This window comes from Schistocerca americana, chromosome 8 (genome assembly GCF_021461395.2).
Source record: "Schistocerca americana isolate TAMUIC-IGC-003095 chromosome 8, iqSchAmer2.1, whole genome shotgun sequence".
NCBI lineage: Eukaryota > Metazoa > Arthropoda > Insecta > Orthoptera > Acrididae > Schistocerca > Schistocerca americana.
The window spans coordinates 143,754,534-143,768,357 of record NC_060126.1 but is presented as its reverse complement, the minus strand read 5'-3'; the positions used below and the strand labels follow the sequence as shown (position 1 = coordinate 143,768,357).

At 42.3% G+C, this 13,824-nt stretch overlaps 1 protein-coding gene across 1 annotated transcript in view; it reads left to right on the top strand.

Annotated features, from left to right (window-relative positions):
* The window catches only part of LOC124544670 (eukaryotic translation initiation factor 3 subunit C), a 66,348-nt gene that overhangs the window by 23,825 nt on the left and 28,699 nt on the right, over positions 1-13,824 (top strand). The window contains exons 10-11 of the mRNA XM_047123290.1: positions 186-395; positions 10,559-10,712. Of these exons, the coding sequence (XP_046979246.1) occupies positions 186-395; positions 10,559-10,712 (364 nt within the window). The remainder of the gene's footprint in view (positions 1-185; positions 396-10,558; positions 10,713-13,824) is intronic.

Sequence of the window (13,824 nt, the reverse complement as noted above, 5' to 3'; positions counted from 1 at the left end):
AGATGGATTTCGTGTAAAAGAGTTATGCTTGTGTGAATGTGTATATGAGTTTTCTACTTTCGATGAAAGCCTTTGTGTTGAAAGCTGAGATGTTTAGCATTCTATTTCTTACTGTGTATTGTTTCTCTTTTTTAAATTGTCTTAATGGTATGAAAAGATTAACATAATTCTTCTGTTTTACGCAGACTTCTGGATAGCATAGAGCTTTCAATAGCCACTTTGCTATCATCACAGGACATCATTATTGGAGAAGGGGTGCTCGAGGAAAATGAGCAATACGATAAGCCTCCTTACCGAGTAAGAGGGTGTATACTTACAGTAGTTGAGCGCCTTGACGAAGAATTCATTAAATTATTGAAGGAGTGTGATCCTCATAGTAATGAATATGTTGAGAGGTATGTATTATCACAGTGAAAATTATACAGTATTGTAAAGATCAATTTTGCTTGTAGTTTGCATAAATGTCATATCCAAAAGGTGATATTTTTCACTGTGTTCCTATTTTTCATGCCTGTTATCTTGCCTTAACTGCTCACATGGGTAAGAGTCCTAGTATAAGTGGACATTATTGTTTTGAATAGCTTGTAGAGTATATTCCAGATGTGTTCAGATGGTGGAAGGGGAGGTTTGAGGAGGCGGTACGTACACCAGATCTTTAATGTGTCCTCACAGAAAAAGTCGCATGGAGTGAGATCTGGTGATTAAGGAGGCCATTTCATGAAACAGCTGTCCCCTTCTATAGCACAGTCGATCCTTTGACGCGGCAGCTCCACATTCAGGTACCCACGAACTTCACAATGAGAATGGGGTGGAGCACAAGCAACCCGTTGTAACGAATTTGTTGTGCCAGTGGTAAATGGCCTTCCTTGTTGGTGGCTTCTTATCGTACTTGGTTCTAAACATCCGTTGAACAGCTGTAGCACACTTGTCTTTGTTGAACTCCAACACAGAGAAAGCTCGCTCCGCAGCTGAACTCACAATGTTTGCGACCATTGCTGATGATTGGCAAATTACCAAACTACGCTGTCACGGTATACATGAAAAAAAAAACTTTCAGGGTTTCTCTTCAAAATGACATATGTATGATATCTGTACAATGTTTGGTTCTTGTGCTGTAAATAATTGAAAGTGTTCTTGGACTTTATGTATGCCCTGTATATACACTCCTGGAAATGGAAAAAAGAACACATTGACACCGGTGTGTCAGACCCACCATACTTGCTCCGGACACTGCGAGAGGGCTGTACAAGCAATGATCACACGCACGGCACAGCGGACACACCAGGAACCGCGGTGTTGGCCGTCGAATGGCGCTAGCTGCGCAGCATTTGTGCACCGCCGCCGTCAGTGTCAGCCAGTTTGCCGTGGCATACGGAGCTCCATCGCAGTCTTTAACACTGGTAGCATGCCGCGACAGCGTGGACGTGAACCGTATGTGCAGTTGACGGACTTTGAGCGAGGGCGTATAGTGGGCATGCGGGAGGCCGGGTGGACGTACCGCCGAATTGCTCAACACGTGGGGCGTGAGGTCTCCACAGTACATCGATGTTGTCGCCAGTGGTCGGCGGAAGGTGCACGTCCCCGTCGACCTGGGACCGGACTGCAGCGACGCACGGATGCACGCCAAGACCGTAGGATCCTACGCAGTGCCGTAGGGGACCGCACCGCCACTTACCAGCAAATTAGGGATACTGTTGCTCCTGGGGTATCGGCGAGGACCATTCCCAACCGTCTCCATGAAGCTGGGCTACGGTCCCGCACACCGTTAGCCCGTCTTCCGCTCACGCCCCAACATCGTGCAGCCCGCCTCCAGTGGTGTCGCGACAGGCGTGAATGGAGGGACGAATGGAGACGTGTCGTCTTCAACGATGAGAGTCGCTTCTGACTTGGTGCCAATGATGGTCGTATGCGTGTTTGGCGCCGTGCAGGTGAGCGCCACAATCAGGACTGCATACGACCGAGGCACACAGGGCCAACACCCGGCATCATGGTGTGGGGAGCGATCTCCTACACTGGCCGTACACCACTGGTGATCGTCGAGAGGACACTGAATAGTGCACGGTACATCCAAACCGTCATCGAACCCATCGTTCTACCATTCCTAGACCGGCAAGGGAACTTGCTGTTCCAACAGGACAATGCACGTCCGCATGTATCCCGTGCCACCCAACGTGCTCTAGAAGGTGTAAGTCAACTACCCTGGGCAGCAAGATCTCCGGATCTGTCCCCCATTGAGCATGTTTGGGACTGGATGAAGCGTCGTCTCACGCGGTCTGCACGCCCAGCACGAACGCTGGTCCAACTGAGGCGCCAGGTGGAAATGGCATGGCAAGCCGTTCCACAGGACTACATCCAGCATCTCTACGATCGTCTCCATGGGAGAATAGCAGCCTGCATTGCTGCGAAAGGTGGATATACACTGTACTAGTGCCGACATTGTGCATGCTCTGTTGCCTGTGTCTATGTGCCTGTGGTTCTGTCAGTGTGATCATGTGATGTATCTGACCCCAGGAATGTGTCAATAAAGTTTCCCCTTCCTGGGACAATGAATTCACGGTGTTCTTATTTCAATTTCCAGGAGTGTAGATCAGACTGGTAAAACCTTTGAAATCCTATTTAAAAACCACCCAGCACTACGAAACACTAAGGCAGCATTTGGAGATAATCTAAATGAAACTAAATACTCAGTGGGGCCTATAGAGACATATTCTGAAATTTTACAGACATTTTGGAAGAACTTGAAGTATGTGGACCTCATGTGAAAGATTGAGATAAAATAGTTACTTCAAAAATTCAGTGTACTACAAGAATTTTGATGCCATGCTGTCAGCAGCAGCTCACTACCTTGGCTATAGCCTTGCTTGGCAGAACAAGATCTTAGCAGCGTGCCACACTCAGTGGCAGTGTGGCAAGTGAAAGTGTACACAAGCACACCACAATCTCAGATGCTCTCTGGTGGAAACTCAGTTACTCTATGTTTTCGGTCAATGCTCTCATTTTATGTGAGTTTCAACAACGTGTCATGTACTGATGTTAAGTGCTTTATCTATTTTGCCTCTTAATGCTGAATTAGTCGTATGACCTCTTTAAGGCAGATCTTCATTTTATTTAATAACTTAACAGTATTCTCTCCCTCCCCCCCCCCCCCCCCCCCCCATTTAATCTTCATCCCTTCCTCCCCTATCCAACACTCATAGTGGGTTTGGTATAATGCTTGATGTCTTGGAATCTGCTCACAAGCATACTTCTGTGCTGTAACCTTTATTGTACAACTCTGACAATTTTCATCTTTTTGAAGAAATGGGACTTTTCTCTACTTTGTGTTTAATCAGATACTGTTTTCCTGTATTTATATTTTAAACGTTGTTAATCTGTGTAAATTCAGTAGGCAGGTACAATTTTAATTTCCTTAAGTTTAATTCTTTTTACGTATGTCATCTAAAGAAATGGTCAATAATTTGTGATTCTTCAGTTTCTCCTGGTGTATTGGTTGATTGAACAGTCCATGATCAGACGTGTCACCATCATCTGGTACACTGACAAACTCTGCTCCGGAGGGCACACAGCTGAGTAATATCCCCTGCCCCCACGAGCTGCTCCGTCTGTGATCAGCACCAATGGCCACGCGTGTGAACCAAGTTCTCTGTCTGCCCTGGTCACCAGATTGTTTTGTTTGTTGAGAGTCTTCTTAATTAAACTTATTGCTGGTTCCCAAGCCTTGCTAAGATTATAGCTGCAATCTCGTACTCCATCCCATGATTTTTGGACAAACAATGCTGTGCAATCGCTGATTCATTGGGATATGTCAGTTAAGTGTGACTCTGGTGTTCTTGGCAAAGATCTTTGATGCTGTGCACTATCTGTTCAATATGTCTTCCCATATTGACACAGAATCTGGTATACGCTGACCTTCCACAAACTGAGATCATCTTCAGTACTTCCCAATAATGCTCGTGTTTTATTGGGCGGGCAAGACTTGTTTTCACTTGATCCTTATTCAATATGTGTCAGAATTTTCATGATAGTGCGCCAGTGTACAGTATAAAGGTAGTGGGTGTGTCTTCTTCCATGGCTTCTTCTGTTAACATAGGTTGTACTGTTGTGGTGGGGCAGAGGATGCACCTAATCTGCCATTCTGTGTACCCGTTTTTTCATAATACAGGTCTGAGATGTTACAGCACCTAGGGCATACTGTGTGTCTGAAATGGTCTACACCCTGTGTACTAGTGTTTCTAGTACCCCTTTTTGTATGCAAAGGGTGGTGGCAGCTGTCTGCATGCAAATGTAGTCAGCGTGCGTTTTCTTCCGATACATACCATGACCCAGAATGCCATCAGCTCTTTTCTTGACCATCACCTCCAGGAAGGATAATCTTCTTTCTGCATTGGTCTCCATCGTGAATTTGATGTTGGGATCTAAGGAGTTTAAGTTTGTGAGGAAATAGCGGGCTTTGTCTCTTCCTTGGAACCAGGTGATTAATGTGTCATCCACATCACGGAGAAATCACATGAGTTTTCATTTGGACGACCCCAGGGCTTGCTCCTCAAAATGCTCCATGTACAAATTCATGATCACAGGCTAGAGTGGGCTGCCCATTGTGACTCCTTTCGTTTGTTTGTTGTCTTCTCCATTAAAGAGAAAATATGTGGAGGTCAGGAAATACCTGAAACGTTTGGTCGTCGTCTTGTCAAATTTCCAACCGATAAGCTGTAGTGACTCTCGCAGAAGTACCCTGGTGATTAATGAAATAACGTCAAAACTTACCAGGATATCTGAATCGTTTGCCCTGAAGTTGTTGTTGACAAAATCCACAGAATTGCGGATGTGATGAGAGCATTTATCCACAATATTTCCATCAGGTATTTTGCCAGCAAATATGTAGGTGCCCCAGTGTTGCTGACGGTGGGGTGCAATGACACCCTATCTTTGTGAGTTTTAGCGAGTCCGTAAAGTCTTGGCAGTAAAGGTCCTTGAGGTAACAGTTTCTTGGTGACCCCCTCTGATAAATCCGCATCCTTGAGAAGAACCCTAGTCTTGTTCTCCACCTTCTTTGTGGGGTCAGTATTGAACTTCCTGTAGCAGTTGTCATCTAGCAGGCCCTATAACTCAGTATAGTTCTTGTGGGAATGAACAGTAGCATTGCCTTTGTCAGCAGGTAAGACAACAATATCAGGGCACTCTTCTCAGATCCCGAGTAGCTGCCCTCTCTCTGCTGGTAATGTTCGACTTCATATGCTTATTTCCTCTCAGAGCAAGCAGGTTGCAATCCGTAGTTCTTCAGCTGTTTCAGGCAGTAGTTGCACTGCAGCTTATTCAACTGCATTGACAGTGTCCACGACTAGTGTGAACTTTGGGGTGGGAGCAAAGTTAAGTCCCTTCTCCAGAATGGAAACCGCATCATCACCCAGCTCCATGTCATATTGATGACCACCTTGTATGTGGCCTCCAGTGATGGTTTGTCAGAGAGACATGAGAATTTTGGTATTTGATGTCCTGTGGCCTTCCTATTGGCAGAATCATCTACCACCCAGGTAACACCATCAATCCAGTCCTAGGTCCAGGAATTAAAAGAATTGGCCAGTTGTAAATGTATTCTAAATAGTTCCGGGGACTTGTACTAAAGGCTCTGGTGCGTAAACTGCACTCTCTCACCTACCAAGGCAAGGCTGGCTGTTTTCTAAATCCTCCTGACTGCTGCAGAATTGATGTGATGCATGACCTTAGCAAAGTTTAGCTCAAAATGCTGCTCATGACATCTTTTCTGAAGTGCAAGAGCACTCAGCAAACAGCATCTACAGTGGTGCATCTTGTCGAATTTCTTCATTCTGCAATATACCACCTCCTCGTAAAGGTACACGATGTGATTTTTCAGTTTCTCCTAGTGTTTGTTGATTGAACAGTCTACGGGTATACTTGCAGTTCACGACATCCAATAGACACAGTATTTTGGTGATCAGACATGGTACCATCATCAGGTGCAGTGACGAACTGAGCTCCTGAGGGGGCGCAGTGACTAATATCCCCTGCACCTGCAAGCCACTCTGTCAGTGTTCCACCGTTGCTGAGAACACCAGAGGCACACTCAACTGCTGTATCCCAACAGCGCAGAGCAATGTTTGTCCGAGAATCACGCAACGTAGTATGAACGTACAAGGTTTTGCCACAGACTTCCAAATACTAAGACAGTGTCATTAGAGAGGCCAAAGAAATTTGCATCAGAGATGATCTCGTCAACCAAGATTGCAGCTACAATTTTAGCAACACTTGGGAAGCAGCACTTAATTTAATTAAGAAGACTCTTGCAAACAAAACAATCTAGCAACCAGAACAGGCAGAGAACTTACATCGATGGTATTGCAGATGCTGGCACTAGCGTCTCTGCAACTGCCAACACGTGGCTGTGGGCATGGACTGCGGACAGAGCGGGATATAGACGGCCATGCATTCTCTGGAGCTCAGTTTGTCAGTCCAGCTTATGATGGTGACACATCTGATTGCCAAAATACTGTGCCCGTTGGACACTATAAACCAGCGGATCTGTTCCATCAAAGTCAGTTATTAGTTGTTTGTTTAATATTATTTTTATAATTTAAGATGATCATTGTGTATGATAGAAACTGGTAATAAAGCATAAATTTGTGCAAATGAGATAATGATAAAATATTTGAACAGTTGTGGAATCTCTTGGGCAATGTCATCCACTATTAATTAAGCACTGTTGCACAGAAAACCCATTTTTATGCTGTTACTGTTGATGCAATTGGATGATTAACCTGTGAGTGTTAAAAAAATATCTACAGTAAGTCAGTAAGTAGCCTATGAGCAAAGGTATTTGTTGTCGTATTCTTGATAGGTAATATAAGTAGTGGATTATGGAAAGTCATGATACTGTCCACAGCCTTATCCTATTGAGGTTCTGGCATCAAGAAAGCTGTGGACATACAAGTGGTACACGACCTTGTCAACTAAGGAGGGTTTCCAACTCAACAAATAATGAAAACCACTCATTTCACATCTGTGTGCTCTGAGGAATTATTGTTCCGAGTCTTTGCCACCAAGCATTCCAACACATGGCACTCACTTTAATAATTAAGTATGTAATTTTTAAGCTCTGTGAACTTCACTGACTCGTCAATTAATGATGTTGTGTTGTTAAAGGATTAAAGTTTTATCTGCGACTGACCCTCTTGTGCTAACTGTCTTTTCCCAGATCATGTCCATTTACTCTGCATTATATCACTGTGTCAGGCAGTTTTAATTCAGTCACCAACTAACTTTGAAGATAGGTCTATGAAATACCAATACGTTTTTGCCATATCCCTTTCATTGGATCCTGGAGATCCCATGTTCCAAAATGGTCTAAGAATTGTACTACTTCCTACAACTTACATGCGTAATGATTGTGATGCTAAAGGTAGACACATTCTGGTTCATATGTAGGTCTACTGAATGTCTGAATGCAGCAGATGTTTAAAATATTCAAAATTTAAATACAACTACAAAATCACATTTATTGGGCAGATTTGCAATCAAGAGACTCTTTCCAAACTTTTGTTGTCCAATTAGTGTACAAGAGTTATGTGGTATTTAATAGTTATGGTTTTACCCTTTATATGTAATAGAGAAGACAAATAGTATTCAGAACTCAAGAAATGCAGCATACAATCTTTCAGCAGACGAAACTGACTTTGCCATTTTTCTTCAAGATTACTACCTTCCATCCTCTGTTTTAATGTATTTCATTTCTGGTGGATTCATGTCTCATCCACAATAGAAAGTGACTCACAAGATCAGCTATATTCTTTCTACAACAATTCTTAACATTTCTGAGAAATTTGCATTTGTATTGGATCAGCATTGAACAAATGCAATTCCCATCCTGCGTGAAGATTTATTGTAATAAGGTGCATATGGCATATTTCACACACCTTTAATTTCCAATCTCGCAGTACCATAAACTGCACTTTCTATTTTGAGCTGTGGAGCAGGTTCTTTTGGACAACTTGTGTGTGAATTGCTTTGAAGAGAAATAATACCATGTTTGAATTCAGCCACCCACTTCTTACCTGGCAGTGAAGGAACTGAATCTTTGTAAAATTTCGCCAACAGTGGCTAAATTACTGTTGGCTTTAAAGTTTTCTCAACAGAAATGTATGACCGTATAGTTTTCCAATCTATTCATGGGGAAGAAGACACACTCAAAACAGCCACTTTAAAAATCCATATTAACAAATACAACATTGCAGTGCCTGTATTATTCCGAATTATGATGCAAAGTTGTCATTTAGCTATTCAAACATGACTCATGGCCAGACCCAAACTTCCATACATCATCAACCATGTGTTTACAACCTCTACTTGTACATCCATTATGTATATTCCTATACAGGGGAGACATTTTACTTGAAAGTTGCTTGCCCAGAGTCAGTGAATAAATATGCTGTTACAGTGCCTGTGTTATTCCAAACGTATGATGCAAAGTTCCTTCGGACGTGCATGCATTGTAATTCAGAATAATGCAGGCACTGTAATATCTTATGTGTCTGCCAACACTAGGCAAGTGACTGTCAAGTAAAATGTCTCCCCTGTACAGGAATATACATAATGGATGTAAGAGTACAGGTTGTAGACACATGGTTGATGACATATGGAAGTTTGGGTCTAGCCACGAGTCGTACTCGGGTAGCCAAATGATACGGCGACTGCTCACATAAGCAGGAAATCAAGGTTTGAGTCCTGGTCCAGCACAAATTTTCACTGTTATCATGCCATTATAAAGGTGATGGTTATCTGTATTCACAACTTAATGTATATTAACAAAAGTATTGTACAGATCCATTTCACATTTTACTTAAATTTTTGCATAACACGGTACCAGTATAACAAAAGCAAAATGTAAATGCCATCTCTTTGTACAGGATTACAAGTCCCACCGTCATACCCCCAAAGTGAATTGCAGTGAGGATAAATTAACTGCCTGTTGGGAAGGATTTCAACAGGAGAATAGTAAAGGGGAACAACTTGACAAGAAGGAGGGACCGGTTGGTAGACATGCTCTGAGGCATCATATTGGATTGAGAACTTTCCATCTTGCCCTTGTATTTAGTTTCTTCAGATTTTATTTGGATTTGTGTTCGGACATGTGAAAATACAGTACATTTCGACAGGGTACCTTTTTTAACTTACAAAATAATTCTTCCAGGTTATCAAATACTTCCGTCCATTAAAATCTACAAATTACAATGCCCTGCCTTGATGTATGGCTGCTCCTTAAATATGTAGATTCTTGCTTTCAGTGATCCCACTTCCTATGTAAACCACTTCTTTTTGGTAACCCTTAGTGTCAACATGGGCATTCAATTTGCTTCTTATCATCTCACTTTTTATTTAATTATTTTTTTCTTGTGTCATTCTTTACATCTTTTTCTCAAGTTTTTTCGTCTAGTCCAGCCAGTAGAGAAGCAACATTGTGTCCAAAGAAGAGCAGTTTGAGTCAGACATATTTTTGTTCTTCTATTTCAACTTTGCAGAGGAAATTGTTAATTTGATAGGTCAGAGGCTTTTATTTTAAAGTATCTGGCAGTCAGTGTTATAATATGGCTGATAAAGGAACTATTGATTTTAAATGCTGACCTGAAAAGAAGAAGAATAGCTGTGGAAATGGATTATGTGTAAAGGAGTGCCAGAATATTAAGATTCGAAAAGGAAACTACTGACAAAGTGAGAGCTCGAATGAAGGCAGATGAAATAGTGATAGAAATGAAAGAAAATCTTAAAAGTGGTGTGGACATCTGTTGATAATGCCAGATCATCGATGGTCAAAGAAAATTTTTGAATGGAAACCACACGTGGCAGACGTAAACGTGAGACCCCATGACATTCTTGGAATGACCATATCAACGGAATAATGGGGCATCATGGGGTACACAAGGAGGGGGCACTGAATAGAGAGGCTTGGCACAAGATACCAGGAATGCAACAAAATGTTGCTATTAATTTATATCTCTATTAATAATAATGATGATAACAGTAATGAAGGCAGTTCAGAGGACATGGCTAATTTGGTAGTTCAGAGGATTTTGCTTTGAAGTTTCTGGCAGTTTGTGCTATAATGTAGGCTGACAAAGACAGTAGAGAAGCCAGGTTTAAGTTGTGTTAATGTCATTTGGATTTTTTTGAATTGGTTCCTCAAAACCTGTTCCATCTGAATATGTTGGTGACTCCCATAACAGAGCCACAGTTTAATCTTCCCTATAATATTGAAAATTGGTTATGGTTATAAGTTGAACCTTTGTGTGCAAGTGATAGTTTTATGCTAAAACCCCCCCCCCCCCCCCCCCCCCCCCCCCACACACACACACACACCCATTAGTAGCATGTAATCTGTGGTTCAGCTTGAAAATGAATTGCTCTGGCTGTTTTATTGAGTTGCGCACGGCTATTTTAGTATATATGTAAATGAGCTACTTAAGCAAAGAAGTATAAACATGTGTTTGTACATTATTATTAGATTCATATGTTATGTCAACTTCATGTCTTGTTTTCTTCACATAACCAGGTTAAAAGATGAGAAAAGAGTGTCAAATATTATTGACAAGGTACAAGAATATCTTGAAAGACAAGCAGTGCCGTCGGAACTTTGTCGCGTATATCTGCGCAAGATAGAGCATCTTTATTACAAATTTGATCCTGACGTTCTGAAACAGAGAGAGGTCAGTAAACATAATTTCAGTGTTGCCTTCTTCTTCTTCTTCTTCTTCTTCTTCTTTTCTTTTCCTTCTTCTTCAACAATGTTTAATATGTGATGTAATATTTGCAATGGCAAGTGGATATTCATATTGGTTATTGCACGCACTGTAGATATTGAAGCAGCTATTATTGTTGTTCATTAAGACCTTTGGTAGTAAGCATTGTTGTATGTTGTAACTATCAGTTCATTAAGTAATACATATCTTGTGATGGTAATGCACTGGAAGTATTCCTTTTTTTATGAAATGCAATTTCTATGGGATTTGAAACCACTATTTTGATGCCAAAGTAGTCCAGAGCATTTTTGGCAGCATCGCTACCATTAGTTCTCAAATGAAAATATTACCTTAATATATTGACATTCAAGTATCTTGGAGACCATATGTGTGATTATCTGAAATATTGCATATAACGGAAACATACTTTTAAAAGATGCCAAAGAGTGGCAGTAGTAGTATATGGGTTGTGAGAAGAGGATCATGGAATCATGTTAAGAATAGAGTTTGTGATAGACAAATATCAAACATGAAAGTAACAAAGAAAAGGAAATTGCAGGAGATAATTGTCACCATCAGGGTGCAGTTCCAGTTTCCCAGCTGCTTGTGACAAACTTTGTCCAACTTTTTCTACCTTGTACAACTCTGCATCTCAGATCCTATCCCAAAGGAGACCGCTTTTGGTGACTTCCTCGGCCACCTTCTCTTTGGCTGTCCAAAAGGTCTTTTACAGTTTATGGTCATTTGAAGGCGTTTCTTGGCTATCCTGGTGTCTTCCATCCTTAATCTAAATTGCTAGAGTTTTACTAGAACACTGAACGTTACATCTGCTTCCATTGTGTTCCTTTCATTCCTTATGTTACCCATTTTTGTTTACTTCAGTGTAGATGTAACAAGCTTTTTCAGCAGCTTGGATTACTCTCTCCCTTTGATTAACTTGGGATATCCTTCTTATCTGCTTACTTTCATGGCTATGGTCTTTGATTCACTGACTTTGAGACCAAACTCCTCAACGTTATTGTTCCATATGTTCACTTTTTCTTGATCATCATTGGTATCTCCCCAGATCATAACATCATCAGTGGACAATTCTGCTTTCAGTTCAGGTCCATAGTGTTCCTTTAAACTTTCCATAATATTGTCATATCACAACGATTAAGAGCAGTGGAAACAAGGCACTCCTCTGCTGGACTCCACATTTGATCTCCATTTCTTACTCCAATACAGCTGACACGTCTCTGTAGAGAATCTTCACTTTCTCAGTCAATGCCTTGGGCTTACTTCCCTTCTCTGAAGATTCCAAATTTTTGTCTGTTACTACATTTCATACGCTTTTGCTGCGTCTAGAAGACTAGTGTCATACTTCTATCTTTTTCCTGATATTTTTCAAGTAGTGTCCTTTTTGTGAAGATCAGATCAATTGTACTCCTGTTTTTCCTAAACCGATCCTGTTCTTCACCAAGGTGAGGTTCATTCATCCTTGAAAGTCTCTTTTCTATGATATTCTCCAAAACTATTAATCTGTGTGAAAGTAATGTTAGACCTCTCTAATTTTGAGGTAGTTTTCTATTACCTTTATTGAATAATCAAACAATGGAAAATCCAGGATGGAATGTAACATTACGAGAGAAGGAAAGTTGCTATTCACCATATAGCAGAGATGCACAGTCGCGATAGGCACAATAAAAAGATTCATACAATCATACCTTTCGGCCACTAAGGCCTTTGTCAGCAGTAGACACACACATACACGCACACGCGCGCACACACACTCTCGCAAGCGTAACTTGCACACATGTCTGCAGTCTCAGAGAGCTGAAACTACACTGCGAGCAGCAGCACCAGTGCATGATGGGAGTGGCGACTCGGTGGGGGTAAGGAGGAGGCTGGAGCGGGGAGGGGGAGGGATAGTATGGTGGGAGTGGTGGACAGTGAAGTGTGGCAGTTTGGGCGGTGGGTGGGAGGGAAGATGCGGAGGGGGGAGGGGGTAAGTAGCGGAAAGCAGAGAAATAAAAATAAAAGAAATTAAAAGACTGGGTGTTGCAGTGAAATGACGGCTGTGTAGTGCTGGAATGGGAACAGGGAGGGGGCTGGATGGGTGAGGGCAGTGACTAACGAAGGTTGAGGCCAGGAGGGTTATGAGAACGTAGGATGTACTGCAGGGAAAGTTCCCATCTGCGCAATTCAGAAAAGCTGGTGTTGGTGGGAAGGATCCATATGGCACAGGCTGCAAAGCAGTCATTGAGATGAGGGGTATCATGTTTGGCAGCGTGTTTGGCCACAGTTTGTCGGTGGCCGTTCATGTGAACAGACAGCTTGTTGGTTGTCATGCCTACATAGAATGCAGCTTAGCTTGTAGATCACATGACTGGTTTCACAGGTAGCCCTGCCTTTGATGTGATAGGTAGTGTTAGTGACCGGACTGGAGTAGATGGTGGTAGGAGGATGTATGGGACAGGTCCTGCATCTAGGTCTATTACAGGGGTATGAGCCATGAGGTAAGGGATTGGTAGCAGGGTTTGTTTAAGGATGGACAAGTATATTGTGTAGGTTCGGTGGATGACGGAATACCACAGTAGGAGGGGTGGGAAGGATAGTGGGTAGGACATTTCTCATTTCAGGGCACGACAAGAGGTATTAGAAACCCTGGCGGAGAATGTAATTCAGTTGCTCCAGTCCCGGATGGTACTGAGTTATGAGGGGAATGCTCATTTGTGGCTGGACTGTGGGATGTAGAGAGGTGATGGGAGACTGGAAAGATAAGGCACGGGAGATTTGTTTTTGTACAAGGATGGGAGGATAATTACAATCAGTGAAGGCTTCAGTGAGACCCTCTGTATATTTAGAGAGGGACTGCTCGTCATTGCAGATGCGACGATCACTGGTGGCCAGGTTGTACGGAAGGGACTTCTTGGCATGAAACGGGTGGCAGCTGTCGAAGTGGTGGTATTGCTGGTGGTTAGTAGGTTTGATATGGACAGAGGTACTGATGTAGCCATCTCTGAGGTGGAAGTCAACATTTAGGAAGGTGGCTTGTTGGGTTGCGTAGGACCAGGTGAAGCAAATGGGGGAGAAGTTG